This window comes from Cyphellophora attinorum, assembly GCF_001299255.1.
Source record: "Cyphellophora attinorum strain CBS 131958 chromosome Unknown Contig3, whole genome shotgun sequence".
Taxonomy (NCBI): Eukaryota; Fungi; Ascomycota; class Eurotiomycetes; order Chaetothyriales; family Cyphellophoraceae; genus Cyphellophora; species Cyphellophora attinorum.
The window spans coordinates 1253118-1269680 of NW_017253231.1; the positions used below are offsets into that span (position 1 = coordinate 1253118).

Consider the following 16563-nt stretch of genomic DNA (forward strand, 5'->3'; position numbering starts at 1 on the left):
TGATAGACGAGCCTTTGCTTTGCGTTTCCCTCCCATAGATTTTCTTCACATCTTGTTGTTCAATCTCTGACGAGGCTAAATCCCCAGCAACCATGGCTTCGAAGCAGCAAACTATATACTTCGGTCGCTTCATCGACACACCTACACCAACAGCTTTACGTATACGGACTGGAGCAATACTCGTGAATGCAAGCGATGGGACTGGCAAAATCGAGAAGGCCGACTGGACCGTAACTTCTGCAAATGATGCGACAAGCAAGCTTGGCGTCGAGGCGCCGGTCGTGGCTGCCGGTGATGATGGGTTCTTCTTTCCTGGTTTTATAGGTGAGTCATTGGGGAAAGACCACTATGGCACCTGGCAATGTGTTGTCGACCATCGAGGCTGGGAAGAAACGGCCACTGACTGCTCCTGCTTCTATCAGATACACATATACACGCACCACAATACCCCAACGTCGGCATATTCGGCAAAACCACCCTTCTCGACTGGCTCACAACCTACACCTTCCCCGTGGAATCCTCACTGGGCAACCCAAACTCTCCCATGTACACCAAGACCCTCCCAAACGGCACATCAAACCCAAAACAAATCGACCCCCTAGCACGCGCCAAAACAGTATACACCCGAACCCTCCAACGAACACTCTCCCACGGCACCACGACAGCATCATACTTCGCGACCCTCTCCGTCGCCGCAACGAACCACCTCGCCGACCTAGCGCACAATATAGGCCAGCGCGCTCTGATCGGTCGTGTGTGCATGGACGAACCCGCCACGTGTCCGGACTACTACCGCGACTCATCAGCAACTGAATCCCTCGAGGCGTCGAAAGCGTGTATAGCGCACTGTCGCAAAGTCGACCCCACAGGGCTACTGGTCGCGCCCATCATCACGCCACGCTTTGCGCCCAGCTGTACTGTTGAGAGCTTGCGCAATCTGGGCCAGCTAGCCAGTAGTGAGGACGTGAGGGTGCAGACCCATCTCTCCGAGAACCGTAACGAGTGCGCACTCGTCAAGTCGCTCTTCCCTGAACGGGAATCATACACAGATGTATACGACCACGCTGGGCTACTAACACCCAAAACGATCCTTGCGCATGCTATTCATCTGGACGACAAGGAGATCGAGACCATCGCCCAGCGCGGCGCGAAGATCTCGCATTGCGCGGCGTCGAATTCTGCATTGGGCAGCGGCTTTTGCAGAGTGAGGACGCTGTTGGATCGAGGCGTGGATGTTGGTCTAGGCACGGATGTTAGTGGTGGGCACTCGCCTAGCATATTAGATGCGGTGAGGCAGACTTGTTTCGTGAGTAGACATGTTGGGTTCTTGGATGGAGGCGACTCACGATGGAATATTGGCGTGGAGGAGGGACTGTGGCTGGCGACGGTGGGAGGCAGTAAAGTCGTTGGTATGGAGGGCTCGGTGGGAATATTTGAGGAAGGCGCTGCTTGGGATGCGCTGGAGATACGCTTAGGCGCGGACATCGGTTCAGAAGACGAAGCAGAGGTAGGAGAGAACGGTGTAAGTATCTTCGGATGGGAGAGCTGGGATGACCGAGTCGCGAAGTGGGTGTGGAATGGTGATGATAGGAATGTGAGGAGGGTATGGGTTGGTGGAAGATTGGTGCATGAACGAAAATCGTAGGTGCCAATTGAATACCCAACGCTTTTGATCCATTCACCCATCACCAGTACTTGACGGAACTGTAGCAGTGTGGTGACGCTATTCGTCGTCATCGCTGTCAACAATGAAGCCTCCCCGCCTCCTCCCTGCCACACGCACAGCAGTAGGTCGTGGCTCGTCTTCGCCGTCATCTTCTCCCACCGCATCGATGTCTCCGTCATCCTCGACCAGCGCAGCAGCTTTCTTGACATTGACGTTTCTGACGGTAGCTCTTGGCTGCCGCATTTCCTCGAGCGCCTTTCTCGCCGGCGGAGGCGACCGATCCTGTTCGCTCTGACTCGACAGAGGCGTCTCTGTGTCCGCACCAGCTTCGTCGTCGCTGAGTGGATCATCTCTGGCGGGTTGGGAGCTCTCTGCCGTCTCGTCCGCCTCGTCAGCTTCTGGGCCCGTTTGCTGTGGCTCATTGTCGCCATCCAGATCCATAAGATCGCCGTCCTCGCCCAGCAGCTCTTTCTCACTGATAGCGGGAACTTTGCCTTTCTTTCCCTTCTTCTTCACGCCTTTCTCATCGCTCGCCGCACCAACACCCACGGCCATCTGTCGCCGGATATTCTCCTCCTGCCTCTTCCGCACCTCCTCTTCCTTTCTGAAGAACTCCTTGTCCGCTTCTGCATCACTTTCGTCATCGCTGTCATGCACGTAAAGCTCCGACTTAATTTTACGCCTCCTCTCATCGTTCGCGTCTTGCCTCGCTTTACGTCGTGCAGCAGCCGCATCGTTGTCGACCTCGTCGCCTTCTTCGCCTTCAGTATCACGCTTGCGCTTCCGGCGACGCTTCTTGAGCTCTTCCAACGCATTGTCTTTCTGCCTGTTCGGCTTGCGGATATTGTCAGGAAACTCGAAGTCTTCCTCACCTTCAGAGTCGTCGAGGAAGGCATCGCGGCGTGCTTCGCCGTCGTCGATGAACCCGTCACGCGCGACCTCTGCAGCGGGCTTGGGTACCCGGCGAAGCAGATCTTCTGGCTCTTCTTCAGGATTGTCGGATTGCCAGGGTCTGAATTCGTGTGTCTCAATGACATCGATAAATTCCTTCAATTGCGAGCTAGTGACTGAGCCGGGAATGATCCATGGTGCTCCAAGCACGTCTTCGTCGCCTAGAAGCTGCAGGCTGCAGAGTTTCATCAACAGTCGCAGACGTGCATTCTTGAACATGGCCGTGCGAATTTCATCCGTCGTGGGGCGGGCGGTCACTGCGAGCGGTGCAGCGAGATTGGCTTGCAGTGCTGCCGAGGCAGCACTTGTGGCAGTTTCGCTGCTCTCGGGGCCGGCTGCTGCTTTCCTTGCTTCAGCTTGCACCTCCCAGGCTGATCGCTCGCCAGACGCTTTCGTGAGAACGTCTTTGAGCCACAACACCAGGTTCAGCTTGTCATCTTTCAGCAAGATTGTGACCACGATCCCAATCTGCTCCTTAACGTCTCTGTTTAGGGACGGGCGGATCTCAAGCTCAGCTGGTGCTCTGACAGCAGATGTCGTCTGCTTATCGTGCCCGTACTCCAAGTAGAATGTAGTGGAGTTGATCTTGCTGAACAGCATCTCAACCAGCAACTCCGGACGCTCGTCAAGCTTTCTGGTTAGCTTCTTGAACAATTGCTTGGTGAACTCCGTCCACTCTTTCGTCATAGGCACAGCCGGACTGAGCGCGTCTGGACCTGTGACAGTCCGATAGAAGAGTGCGATGATGTCTACTCGATACAGCAGTACAGCTGAATCCTGCTTGAATGCCGCACGGTAGAAGAAGCGATGGGCCCGCTTCAGCTGCTCGTTGTTGAGCTCTTTGTAGTAGTTGAGGAACGCGACAAACGTGTTGATAGACTGCTGCGTGCAGAACTTGTTTGCGAAGCGGTTGAAGTCGAATTTGCGCTCTTTTGAGACCTTGACTGCCTCCTGCATGTCCTCACGTTCCGAATCGTCCTCGTCGATCTGTTCGTCTGCTTGGGTCTCCTGCTCTTTCTGGGCATCCTTCTTCTTCTGCCGGGCTCGGCGCTTCGACCTGATCTGTAGGTCGGCGTTTTCTTTCGAGTATCGTTCGAGCATGCGCAAGAACGTATGCGATAGTTCTGTGCATGCGTCCAGGTACCCGAATCCCTGGTCTTTATACCCACGTAGAATGCCCACGATGCGGTCGTGTGTAGTCTCTTCGTAGAAGATGCGGTTTTGGATGTTCTCGGCGATCTCCTGGTCGTCTTCGAGTGGACTGGCGGCCATTTCTTGAACGGTCAGCAGAATTTGCGTGAAGCATCGCATGCAGGCATTGAGGTCTTGCCACTCTTTGGAGTCAAGCGCATTCTGCATGTATCGGTTCAGCAGAATGAATGTCTCCTGATTCAGCACAGCAGCGACAAGGCTGTAGCTTTCTGCCTCGGTGTATGCCTGAGCAAGGTTTGCGGGATGCTTCTCGTTCTTGTTTTTCGTCCGTCGCGTCCTCTCTGCTTCTAAGAACCACGATACGCCGTAGAAGAATTGTCGGTAGTTTACGTCCAGAAGTCGTTCCGCTTCCCGCTCAATCGCTTTGCGGAGATGTGTGAATAACGGGTTGAAGCCGGAGTCCAGGAACTCCTCAACGAAGTTGCGCAGCTGCTCGGTAGCAGAGTCTGTAATGTCTTCGAAGCGGTTGAAATCGTGGATGGTATGCTGTATATCCTTATCCTTGGTTTTGGGCTTATTCCACTTCTTCGATTTGTCCATGTTGAACAAAGCCTTGTTCTCGAGGATGTTCTCCTGGCCTGACAGCGCAGTAGTCTTGTGGTCTTCTCTTTTGACCCAGATCATGGTCCCGAAACGGTTATGCCTTGAAGGAGCCGTCTTCTTGTTTGCTCTTTCCATTGCCTTCTCGGTTGCTAGTGACGCAGTGAGTTCCGAGATGTTGGCATCAGCACGCTGAAGTTTAGTCAACCATAACTTAGACACATCGATCCCTTTGATCAGGTTGAAGAGAATTTCCAGGAGGACGACGTCCTGCAGATTGAAGTCATCGCCAATGTTGGAGCACATAGTGAGCAGGAGCGCAAAGACATCCTGTTCGACGAATGCATCGATCGTTGCTGAGCGAGAAACGACCATGTCGAGACCTTGGTTGGGTAGGTTCGGGATCTGGCGAATGACAGCAACATTGCGTAGGAAGTACAGCACCAATTTGATGATGCCGTCGTCTCTTGATGTACGCTCGTCTCGGGGCAATGCGATGGATGGCAGACCAATTCTCACAATCTGTCGGAGAATGCTACAGTTGTCCCAGCTGAGGATGCCTGCCTTGTACAGCACCTGTGCCTGCTGCAAGTATGGTGTATGCCGATGATGGTTCACTGTCATTTCCCCGGCGGTCTCGAGCGGCCAGGTAAGTGGCACCAGCAACTCCAGACATGCAAGCGCGACTCTTGACTTGACGCGGTCGTTCTTGCCATCTTCTGACCAGCAAGCCAGTATAGGCAGTATGTCACCTCCGACCAGCTTCGCTTCAGCCAGACATCGTGCAACGTCCAATCGGTTCAGTTTCTCGTCGTACAGCTTGAGCCATCTCTTCAAATCTCGCAGACAGGCGAGTGCATCGTCACCGAGCACGTAGCGGCCGTCTTCGTCGGCACTGCTGCCACCCAGCTATGTTCCGTTAGTATATGGTGACTATAACGGGCACCGGGGGACCTACCGCATTGACAAGACTGTACACATATGCTCTGACCTCCGGATCGACAGTTTGAGCCTTCACGAAAGGCGTGTCGTCGTCCATAGTGGCCGCGGAAGTTGTAGTGGTGGTTAGTGCATCTCAGATAGTAGGTCTACATTGGTGTGTTGTGTCTGCGGAGGACTTTGGTTCGAGATCGCGAATTGATAATGCTGCGTCGCGTCAGGACGCGTTGATTTAGCCGTTTAGCCCGTCAAGTCAACTCGAAAGTAATGCCGAGGTTCCGTGTCTAACCGCAGCGTCATTCTCGCAGCTTTTATCGAGAACTCCCGACACCTCTCAACTCTACAAGAATCCGCGGTAGCAGCAACTGCAGTGCTTTCCCTAACGTGCGCTCCCTCACCTCACATTTCCCTTGGTAATGGCCTCGATAGCGCGGGCCACAGCAAGACTCATGTCCAGCCCCAAGCCCTCCCCATCAACAGCAGCCCAGCGCCTCTCCTCAATAAACCGCCAATTCTCAACCTCACCAACCATGGCATTCGAAGTAAAGAAGCTCGGCGTGATAGGCGCCGGCCAAATGGGCCTAGGCATAGCCTCGTCGCCGCCCAAAAGGCCTCCGTCCCCGTCACGCTCGTCGACTCCTCCCAAGCCGCCCTCGACAAAGGCCTCGCCTTCGCCGACAAGCTCCTCTCCAAAGACGTCTCGAAACAGCGCATCACCCAAGAAGTCGCCGACGCCACGAAATCCCGCCTCACTCCTTCTACGAACATATCCGACCTGCACGACGTCGACATGGTCATCGAAGCCGTCCCTGAAATCCCCGCGCTAAAGACCAAGATCTTCGCTGAGTTGGCGAAGGTGTGCCCTCCACATGCGATCCTCGCGACGAATACGTCGAGTATAAGCATCACAAAAATCGCCGCCGCAACGACAACAGACCCCAAGGACACCTCCGCCAGCTCACGAGTCGTGAGCACGCATTTCATGAACCCCGTCCCCGTGCAAAAAGGCGTCGAGATCATCTCCGGCATCCAGACCTCCCAATCCACAGTCGATGCAGCAGTTGCCTTCTGCGAGAAGATGGGCAAGATCCCCTCTGTGTCCGCCGACTCACCTGGCTTCCTCGCCAACCGCATCCTGATGCCGTATATCAACGAAGCCATCATCTGTCTCGAGACCGGAGTAGGGAAGAAAGAGGATATAGACAACATCATGAAGAACGGGACGAACGTGCCCATGGGCCCGCTGCAGCTGGCGGATTTTATTGGCTTGGATACGTGTTTGGCGATTATGGAGACGTTACATCAGGGGCTTGGGGACAGTAAATACAGGCCGAGTGTGTTGTTGCGGCAGTATGTGGATGCGGGTTGGTTGGGGAAGAAGAGCGGGAAGGGATTCTATGACTACTAGAATTTGCATTTCGGGCTCGCACTATGAGGCAGGTGAGCGCTGTTCAACAATAGATGAGTGCTGGAGTATCTACTCAGGCGAAAGAAGGAGTCCATTGGTCGTTCCCAGGCACAGAACACACCGGACAAAGGCATCGCATAGTTTGATTGACCGGGCACGGCTGTGGCAGCATGAACTGGTGTCGCTAGACGTATATGCGGAAGATGCCTGGGTTTTAAGAATACTGATTGTGCCCTGTATACAAGGCTACGTTCAAGCGCAAGTGTTGGGCCCGATGTCGGGGTCATGGTGTTATCACAGCCCCTGGAGCCACTCGCTGTCCTTCTCTCCAGATTGCTTTTCTGCAGGACCGCCCCAATGCATCCGAGCTGCTACTCGTTGCCAATGCCTGCTGACATGTCATATCACAGTCTGCGATCGACGCATCCTCGCTCTGAGCAAGCGCCCTCGGTCTGTTTCCTATAGCTTCTCCTTCTGGCGCTTCAGAAGATTCCTCAGCCTCACTCGTTTGCCTTCGTTTTCAGTGACCGTATCTCCACTGTCCTGAGATCCTTGTGGCGTCGTTACACCTGTGGCGAGTTTGTCATTCTCATCGTCCACGGAGAGGTATCCTACGGTAGCGGTCCCCCTCGGGTATGGATCTAGTGACCCAACATCTGGCAAAGGGGTGGGGCGGCTCTGTATGAACAAGCCTCGCTGAGCCTTCCTTGCGGCCCGGTCGGCTTCGGCGCGCGCAAATGGTATGTCCGCTGAAGACGACAACGCCTTGCACGAGTCGTGTACTGGAGCGCCGCTCTGCCGGGCCGGTTTCACCGAGTTTGTGGATGAGGCCGACATCCCGGTGAGTGCATACGAGCTCCCCCACACGTGAGTCGGTAGCGGCTTACGCTGCACGACATTAGTGATCCGTGGACTGAGAAGTGGCGAGTCTGGTGGTGTTGGCGGCATGGCAACGTCTGGAATCTCCGTCAGCTCGAGATGGGGCTTGCGACTGCTGGGCTCGCCACGTTTCATTGCAATGAACGCCGTGCCATTCCGCAGAATGTCTTCGTCTGGATCTGGTGGTGTCAACTGGCGAGCAGGCAATTGAGTCCGCCCAGACACTAGACTTGCAGGCATCGAAAATTGCCCAGGGCCCGTCAAAGGGTGAGAGAAGTTGGGATGTGTGTTCAGGGCCCGCTCGCTCAGAGCAGTGGGATCGCTTCGATGCTCTGCCCTTTTGTTGTCGCCTGACATTGCCTGCCCTCGAGATCGTTGGAGCTCGGGGCTGCTGTTCCATGGAAAGCCCGACAGCTCGCCTGGGGAGAGCGGCTTGGAGTTGTGGAAAGTATGCAGCGAGAGTTCTCGCTTTTGTAGCGCAGCAATTGGGCGTACATTCGCTGCCCTGTCAACCGTGAGACCCACAGGATCTCGACCATGGAACAACGCCTCACTCATGAGTCGGACGTGTTCTGCGACCATCGCCAATCTTCGTTCGCTGACCGTCAAATACCACTGACGCTCGATAGACGCTTCAGCGATCAGTTGACCCATGCGCTTATCATGGTCCACTTTCGACCGGAGCATTTCTTTTTCAATCGCTCTCCCGATCAAGCCCAGTTCCCGTTCCGAGGAGCTCTGTGCGAGGTGGAGAGCCCGATTGTGCTTCACCTCCAAATCGTGTGTCTGAACTCGCTGGATCATCAGTAAGTCGCCCTCTTGTCTGGCGGCCCATGCTGCTCTGAAGGGATTTCTGCTGATCTGAATTGAGATGGCGCTAGAGTGTTCAGCTCGCTGTTTCTTATGCTGCGCGGCGAGCTCTTTCTTCTCCATCTCATGTCGGCGCCGTATACTTTCGACACGTGATGCTGCTGCCAATCTTTTGTTCGGTAGCAGCATGGTCTGTTTATTCTCTTGTTCGCGTTTCATGGCGTCAAAGGCGCTAAGAAGCTTTTGCTCAGCATGGCCGTGCTTATCGTCCAAAGCAACATGTTGTAGATGGATGATCTTCATCATGGTGTCCCGAAGTTCATCGGCCTCCAGCTTCACGCTCAGCGAGAGTGCCTGCCTCAATTGTTCTGCATCAGCCCGCTCCTGTCGTCGACGTCGTTCCTCCTCGACAAGTCTCTCGGCTTCGAGCACAGCGAGCTGTTCAGCTTCTTGCCGAAGTGCTTCCTCTTCTGCTTGCCTTCGCTGCTCACGCTCCCGAGCTTCGTGTTGCTCATATCGCCGAATATTGAGAAGGATTACTCGCATCTCTTCGTCCTCTGCACGCGCTTGCGCGGACTGCTGCGCTCTCTGTCGAGTCAATTGAGCTTGTCGGGCCGCCTCATCAGTCTCCGTGCAGCTACAAGACCTCCATTTCTTCCCACAGATGTAGCAAAATTGTGCTCCGCAATGGCAGGTCATATGGTTGCAACCACCGCGTCGTTCAATAAACGCCTGGCAGCTAGTGCAGCGACGCCAGCCATGTGATTCTGCGAGAGCAATTGTCGCTGCTAGGCCGGAATCTCGGGGGCAGTCGATTCTATTTGCATGGCCGAGTCCTCCACAGTGATGACATATTTGCGATGAGCACGTGGGGCATTTGAGGCTGCCGTTGCGTAGTCGAAGCTTAGATGGGGCAATGAACCTGCCGCACCGAGTGTTTGGGCAGTATGTCCTTTTCCCAACCGGAACAGCATACTCTGTCGACTTGTTCTTGTATATTTCCATTTCCTTGGCGTCAAGCACTTTGACAACGAGCTTTGGTGGTACTTCTGAGAGGCAGCATTTCGGAGGATAGGAGCTCTCTGTCTGAGCGGCAGTCATGACGAGTGTTGACAGACATTTCTTGCAGTAGTAATGCGTGCAGGGCAGCCTGAGCAGATTCGAAACTGGTAGATCGTCGAAGCAACTAGTACACTCGACCAGTGACTCCGAAGTCATTACCGGGTCAGCAGTCTTCGGCCCTTTCGATGACTGCGAGACTTTGTCAATTGTTCTTCCCTTGATGCGACCGATGATCTTTGCTCGCGATGAAGAGATACCGGCTGCCGGCTCAGCGGCGTCCAGCGGCCGATCCTGGATGGCGGATCTGGTGTCATCTGCGGAGCTGAATACTTCGGGTGCTGCGTGAGGGAAAGGTGACGGTCTAGCGACTGCTGGTTGCTGCGATCGAGTGGTAGATGCTCGCTCAAGAGACCACAACACAATCTCGAGTGCTTTCGGTGAGATCTCCTGGTCTTGCGGGAGTAAAGATAGAGCGGCTGGTGGCTTATATAGCGACCACGACCTCTGAGCAGCTGGATCTTCCAAGCCGATCAGGCTAGTCCACTGGTCAGGTACCATCCGGAGGCCCTCTTCCGGTGCTGGCAGCATCTTCTCCTCATTCATCGGCTCGCAAAAGCATAGGTTTTCTGTGACTGGGGAAGCAACGAAGCTGAACCAGTGAATTGATGGCAACGACTGTGACTGAAGTAAACATAGAGAAGACGTGGGAGGCAATAATGATAAGGGTATGATGGAAAAGATCCATAACAAGGAAGGCTATGCGGGCGCACACACTGCACGCAGGTAAGGCAGACTTGAGTTGGTACTTCCAAAATGCAGGTGTAAGAGTGATGTTGGAAGTACTCAACTTGACTCCGGGCGAACCTTCCAAAGTTCTGCTACGCCCGACACACTGGCACTTGCCAAACGTTAGAAACACTAACAATGCCAAACACTAACAATGCCATGAAAGCGCAGCGACGCTCGCTAAGGCTCATGTTGCCAACGGCAGTCACCTTCACTGTCCTGGAGTTCTTCAAATAGCAACTCAACCGTGCACGCATAGCTCGAAAGGGGCGGAATACTTTCTGCCATCTGACTTGCGCCGGTTTTAAGGCACTCTTCGACTTGCGGGTCACATCAAGCAGTAGTGGCGCTCTTTGCTGTGATTTTGGCTCTAAGAGTCTGTAAAGTCCTTTTAGGCTTGTGAAGTACAGGTCAACAAGAGTCACCAGCCCAAATCGCATCCACAACACTCCTCACAGCCACAGCGCGGGGTTAAGGACTATCTCCTGGGGCGACTGGTGCTGAATCCTCAAAGACGCAGTGGCTGCTCGGACATCGACATGTTGAGGGCTATGCAATGACTGCAGCATCATTCAAAGCGCGACCGAGTGGCATTTTGTCACTTGCGTTGTGACTATAACGCGGCTCCGCAGCAAACGGAAACATCTCAAACGAATCGGTCACTCAGTGGCCCCTGGCGTTCTTAGGTCCCATCGTTGGGTACGACAGCGACGATACTTGACACTGACATGTAGACAAACCTGATCCCATAGCACGTACGTCACAGTACATTTTCCCAGCGAGCTTGTTCTTCGAGGCCTAGCTACTGTCCGAGTGGATCACTACCTAAGTATGTCGCGAATCACGCTGACAGAGACGACTGCTTCCGGAGTCCTGCTCAACACGTACGTAGTGACACCTACGGAGGTAACGCCTGCTGAACGAAGCGGACGAGATGATCACCACGCTCATTCATCGTCGCGTACCAATGCGAGGATAGATGTCATCAGTCCAGAGATCACGACGACCCATGGCACTGCATCGGAGACTACCAAAGCCTCCTCGTCAGGACTGTCGATCTCGTCGCTACGGGATTCCGTGCTGGCGCCGTTTCTTCCAGTCGGCTATCCGGACAGTGTATCACCAGACTACACTTCCTACCAGCGCAAGTCCTTCTCTCCCAAAATCCCGTGTCCCGCTACCCATTCTCTGCCCGTCCACTCATCTGCAACTCACGCCATGATCGTCAGAGAACCTCGCTAACGTACCCAACCCCTAGTCTACGACTCACTACAAGCCGCTCTCTCAACGATCGCCTCCCTGCTCGCCTCGCGCGCCGTTCTCACCACGCTCGGTGTAGGCTCCGCGGATGCGACCACTGCCCTGGCAATCAACCTCTCAATCTTCCAGACCACCATTTCCAACATCAGCTCCATCCTCTTTGCGCATCGATTCGCCACCGCTATCGCTCAAGACGTCAAATTTTACCGCTTCTTCGCAGACATCGTTAATGATACAGCTTTTGTGCTAGACGTGTTGAGCCATCGCTGCCACAGTATGGGCGTATCCCAGCTCTCTGTATCGCGTCAGCATGTCGCAGTATCTGCGGCGTGGCAGGAGGTGCGAGCAAAGCAGTGTTGAGCAGTCATTTTGCAACGAGGGACAATATTGGCGAACTCAACGCGAAAGATGGCAGTCAGGAAACGGTTGTGAATCTGATAGGGATGTGGGTTGGTGGATTTGTTGTCGGGCGCATTGAAGGCACTGCAGCTACCTGGTTCTGGCTATTGTTCCTGTTGGCAGGTCATCTCTGGGCAAACTTCATGGCAGTTGCCAGCATCAGACTCAGGACACTGAATCAGCGACGCGCTAGCATGGTTGTCGACAAAGTGATGCAAGGCACGACTTGTGATGTCGATGTTGTGGGCAAGGAGGAGAGATTGTTCGGTAGAAGACGCCAGCTCAGGTCACGCAGCCGGGTCGTAGGCACATGGGCGTTCGGCGGCATTGATGAACTCCTCCGCAGCATTCGATGGAGACGCCAGGCTAGTGGAAGGGCGTACAGTGGCGATGTCAAGACATTGCGGCAGGTACTGGAAATCTTCGGAAACGAAGATCATTTGCTGTGGTGGGATCGGGAAACCTGCCGATGTACCATTGTCTTGAAGGCGAAGGATGTCAGTGGTAACGTGGGATGCGACATTCATCTCAAAGCCGTGTGTCATGCATGGATACTTGCCTCTACAGTGGAGCCGCCAATGTCGGAAAAGGCGTCTGAGGTCGTGTCTGAAGTGGAAGCGTTGCGCCGAAGTCTTCAAACGATTGAGAAGACTTGGCAGGATTGCCTTGCCCGTGTCAGACGAGGCGGATGGGATTTGGAGGGCTCGAATCTTGAAACCGAGGCGACCAGTCGCTTACAGGCATCCATCGATTGATGCTTCGCCTGGTTGTTGCCAGGAACAGGAAACACAGTCAGCGTAGTAGGTCATCCCTTATTCTCCGAGTCGGCTGTGCCACGTGCTCGTCGATGTGGTAGTTGAGACCTGAAAAATCTTCCGGCAGTTGGCGGCCCGGATTCAGGCGACGCTTTTTGGCAAACATCCGCAAAATTTTGCAACGTCGTTGGCACCAAGTCCACATTGAGGGCGCTTCGGATTTGCCATTACAGTCCAAGATCACGGATGGCCGTCGGGAAGATATAAACTCCCAGAGAGTGGTCCTGAGTTGCAGTAATCCATTCCACGCAGGCACGAAGGCCGGGTCGTACATCTCCGAATGCTCATTTTTCTGTACACACACATGACCAGCTCCGATCTTTCTGCTAGAGCCAGGGCGGGGGGTGCTGCTAGCTCCATAGCACCGTTCGAGCAGGTCTGCTATTGGGCAATAGGGTAGGAAGGACATCGTTGTCGAGTAAGCAGTAGGCCCTCGTGCTACGCCTTCCAGTAAAAGAGGGGCTGAGGAAAGCTGAAAGTACTTTACACCGCATCCACGACACCTCGCAAAACCTGAAGATGCCGCGTTTATGACTCTTCGACTTTGTAGGAAGGCGGTCCGAAGAGCTGGCACTCTCGAGGCCTACACATAGGTGGTTTCCATTAGTCAGACAGGCAACTGTGTCGTATAGCAGGCCATCATCCTTCCTTTGTCGATCAGCAGGCAGGACATGGCGCGATGCATAGTCATGAACGCGTAGCCGTTACTACTGTCTTGTCGATGCATCGAATTGTGGAAACTGTAGTGGCAGGATTCCACTATTTCGAAGTCGCTCGGACGGCGGTTGGACTGACGCCTATTGGCATTTGACAGTCGACACCTACGTGCCTGACGGCATCTGTGCGTCGATGTAGATCTCGTGCCTCTTTGCTCAAAGAGTTAGAAAACGAACAAGGTGAAGATGAACAAAGAAGACGCACTGTGGAGGCAGCTCATAGGCCGGAAGGGCAGTGCTGGGCGTTAAAACAAAGCCTAACCCGACAGATCAGGACGATCACGATTCGAGTAGAGACTTTTGGGAGCGGAGGGCTGTGAGGGGCGAGGAGCCAGGGCCGTAGGGCTTCTTCGCGCCTTCCACGAATCTTCTTCGGTGCTTCCAGTGCTTCCAGAAGGCCCAGCTAAGCGTCACCTACGACGTCGGTCTTCCCTCGTTTCCCACTGTGCCCTGCCACTGGTTCGCCTCGCTTGGTTGCTCCTTCTTTCTCAATCACACTGCACACACTACTGCGATCTTTTCAGTCCGCCCTTCACTACCATCTTTTTGCCTTTGACGTCGGACGTTTTGCGTATTGTTTATCGCTCATTCCTCGTCTTTTTACGCTGCTTTTGCCATCATGAGACTGCCATGTCTTTCGGCATAAGGTTGGCTGCCGGCTTGGATCAGAACCACCCCTCCCACCCGTGTCCTACCATATTCAGCTGCTAAGAGGGGAGCGTCACCATTACCACCACCTCAAGCATCCTGTCAGAACGCATCAGCCGTCCCGCTTTGGTCACTGGAACAAGCCAAAGTCTCGTGTCCTCTTTTCCAGAGACAGAGTGATAGTTGTTGGCCCAACTCCACTTCTCAGTCATCGCAGCCTACCTTCCATCTTCAATCGCTTGCGCCTGAAGGCACCACACCCCTCTCCCTCCGATTCATACCTCTACCAAAAGGCCACCAGCGTACGATTTTGTTGATCGTATACCTTTGTAGCATCGTTCTCGTTGCGACACGGTTCGTCACAGGCAGACATAACACGTCAGGCACCTTGCAAACCTCGCAGAAACATCCAGCCTGCCTCAGTGACAACACTACACGGACTCCCTCGCTCGGCTCAGCTACAGCTCGCCGCTCTTCCATCGCCATATCTGGCGGCGTCCGGCCACATTTCTGCAGCAAACGGCTTCGACAGCCAGGTTGCATGACCATTGTGCAACGATTTGTTGCAATTAAGCGCCTTAGCACCGAGACGACGGTTTCAGAGAATCTGCAGCAAACACGTTCTGCCAGCGCATTCCTTCCACTACCAGCCCGCACACTGTCAAGTCTGGTCCGATCGCCCGAGCACGGTATATCCAGCCTTCTTCTCGCCCTGATCACAAGAGGAAATACCCACAACTGTCAGTCTACTGTTACACCACAGCCTTCTGTCACACAGGTGGAAGCTTGCTTTCTGGCACTTCTTCGGCTGGCCACAGCGGCAGAAGATTCTGCGCGGTTTCGGCCAAAGGCTTGATCATCTTGTACAACGTCAAGCGGCCACAAATCATTCCCGCTTCATCGGCAAGATTCCCGATCCGGACAGGGTACAAAAAGTCTACGACACGAAAGAAGGCGTCGGTACATGTCTTGACGTCTGTTGGGGATTGATCGATCAGGCACAGAACATTAGTAGTGGTGCAGAATTGTTGCTAGCAAACATAGCTAATTTCTAATCGACCGCGATGAGCAAGAGAAGATCTCAGAGGCAAAAAGCACCCACAATCTGGCCATATACTCCGGAACCATCTCCTCGCCTCAAGCCTCTTGTCGTGGAAGAAATTGCCGAAGACATCACCATGGAGGAGCCTACACGGCCTCGGCCCATTAGCATGGTTCGAAAAGAAGGACTACTTTCACCAAACCGGCCCACATTGGAGGATGTTTTGAATAACACAGCACCACCACCATACACATTAGCTGCTTACACCGCCTTTCTCTCGCAACAACACTGCCTAGAAACGCTGGAATTCGTCACAGAGGCACGAAGATACAGTACGAAATATGATGAAGCGCTTGCAAGAGTGGAAAAGGACGAATCAAAATTAACGACCGAGAGTGACGAAGGATTCGAGTTGATGAATATGTGGACGCGGTTATTAGATGTCTATGTGAAACCTGGGGCTCCTCGAGAGATCAATCTACCCGCTGAGGAGCGAGACGACCTGGTTGAGTATCCCTACGAACCTCAGCCGGCGCCACCAGCAGCTCTGGATCCGTCGGTCAAGCGAATGTACGATCTCATGTCGGACTCCATCTTCATTCCATTCTGCAACAGTCTAAAAGTCCCATCACACGCACAAACCTACAGCGCAATATCCGAGTTAAGACGAACAGAATTCGATCCCTCAAGAATGACTTTCGACGACAGATCCGGCATGTCTAGAGCAGCCAATCCACCCAAACGGAGGGAGTCACCTCCGGCGCCTGCGACATTCTCACCGTCAAGATCACCTCCATCACAGCATCGTGCAGTGCATTCTTCGTCATTATCTTCGGCCCTGAGCCGCAGTTCGGCCGGAAACAGACTTTCGACTCACGTGTCACACTCATCTGCTGCCTCGGAAGCCGCATTGACGGATGGAAGTGATCCAGATGAAAGCGCTGTCATGACTCCGCCTACAACACCTCCTGCTAGTGAATTGGGTGGTCATACTTCACACGGTCCTCTACGTCAGCATCAACAAGCTCCGACGACTCAACCTCAGCTGAAGCCACATCGGAGCGAAAGTGGTGCATGGAAGAAGACGATGAAGTTCTTTGGTGGCGGAGGGAGTGGCAGCAACAATGCTAAGAAGGATCGCAGCTGAAGCGCAGAATGGCGCTATGCTGCTGCAGCATACGAAATCACTACGACCATCACGACATGAGAGCCAAAGAGCTCGACTTTCGTGCAGACCAGCATTATTCGGCGACACCCGCAATGCATTGATACTCCGGCGTGATCTGGTCAAAGGCATGCATTAGTCGATGACTCCCACAATGGGAGAGGCTGCTGCCTTTCATGTATTTGGGCATATTGATGAGACGATGGAACGGGCGTGGACACCCATCTCATTTTTGGCTGAAATTAAAGCCCGCCGGCGAAGATTG

At 54.0% G+C, this 16563-nt stretch overlaps 5 protein-coding genes across 5 annotated transcripts; 3 read left to right on the top strand and 2 right to left on the bottom strand.

The window, feature by feature from the left end:
* Positions 1–92: 92 nt before the first annotated feature.
* On the top strand, positions 93–1645 carry AB675_8739 (putative guanine deaminase; the record flags this gene model as incomplete). Its single annotated transcript, XM_018149211.1, has 2 exons — positions 93–324; positions 423–1645. 2 exons carry the CDS (start codon positions 93–95, stop codon positions 1643–1645), a joined length of 1455 nt encoding a protein of 484 aa, XP_018004700.1.
* A 78-nt stretch (positions 1646–1723) lies between these two features.
* AB675_8740 (Topoisomerase 1-associated factor 1) lies at positions 1724–5408 on the bottom strand (the record flags this gene model as incomplete). Its single annotated transcript, XM_018149213.1, has 2 exons — positions 1724–5278; positions 5328–5408. 2 exons carry the CDS (start codon positions 5406–5408, stop codon positions 1724–1726), a joined length of 3636 nt encoding a protein of 1211 aa, XP_018004308.1.
* A 1767-nt stretch (positions 5409–7175) lies between these two features.
* AB675_8742 (uncharacterized protein) lies at positions 7176–10070 on the bottom strand (the record flags this gene model as incomplete). The annotated part of the gene is made up of 2 exons (XM_018149214.1): positions 7176–8991; positions 9382–10070. 2 exons carry the CDS (start codon positions 10068–10070, stop codon positions 7176–7178), a joined length of 2505 nt encoding a protein of 834 aa, XP_018004754.1.
* A 1014-nt stretch (positions 10071–11084) lies between these two features.
* AB675_8743 (RUS1 family protein C16orf58) lies at positions 11085–11873 on the top strand (the record flags this gene model as incomplete). Its single annotated transcript, XM_018149215.1, has 2 exons — positions 11085–11424; positions 11512–11873. 2 exons carry the CDS (start codon positions 11085–11087, stop codon positions 11871–11873), a joined length of 702 nt encoding a protein of 233 aa, XP_018004647.1.
* Positions 11874–15155: 3282 nt separating this feature from the next.
* Positions 15156–16280, top strand: AB675_8744 (uncharacterized protein; the record flags this gene model as incomplete). The annotated part of the gene is made up of 1 exon (XM_018149216.1): positions 15156–16280. The coding sequence occupies one exon, from the start codon at positions 15156–15158 to the stop codon at positions 16278–16280; it is 1125 nt and encodes a 374-aa protein (XP_018004188.1).
* Positions 16281–16563: the final 283 nt, after the last annotated feature.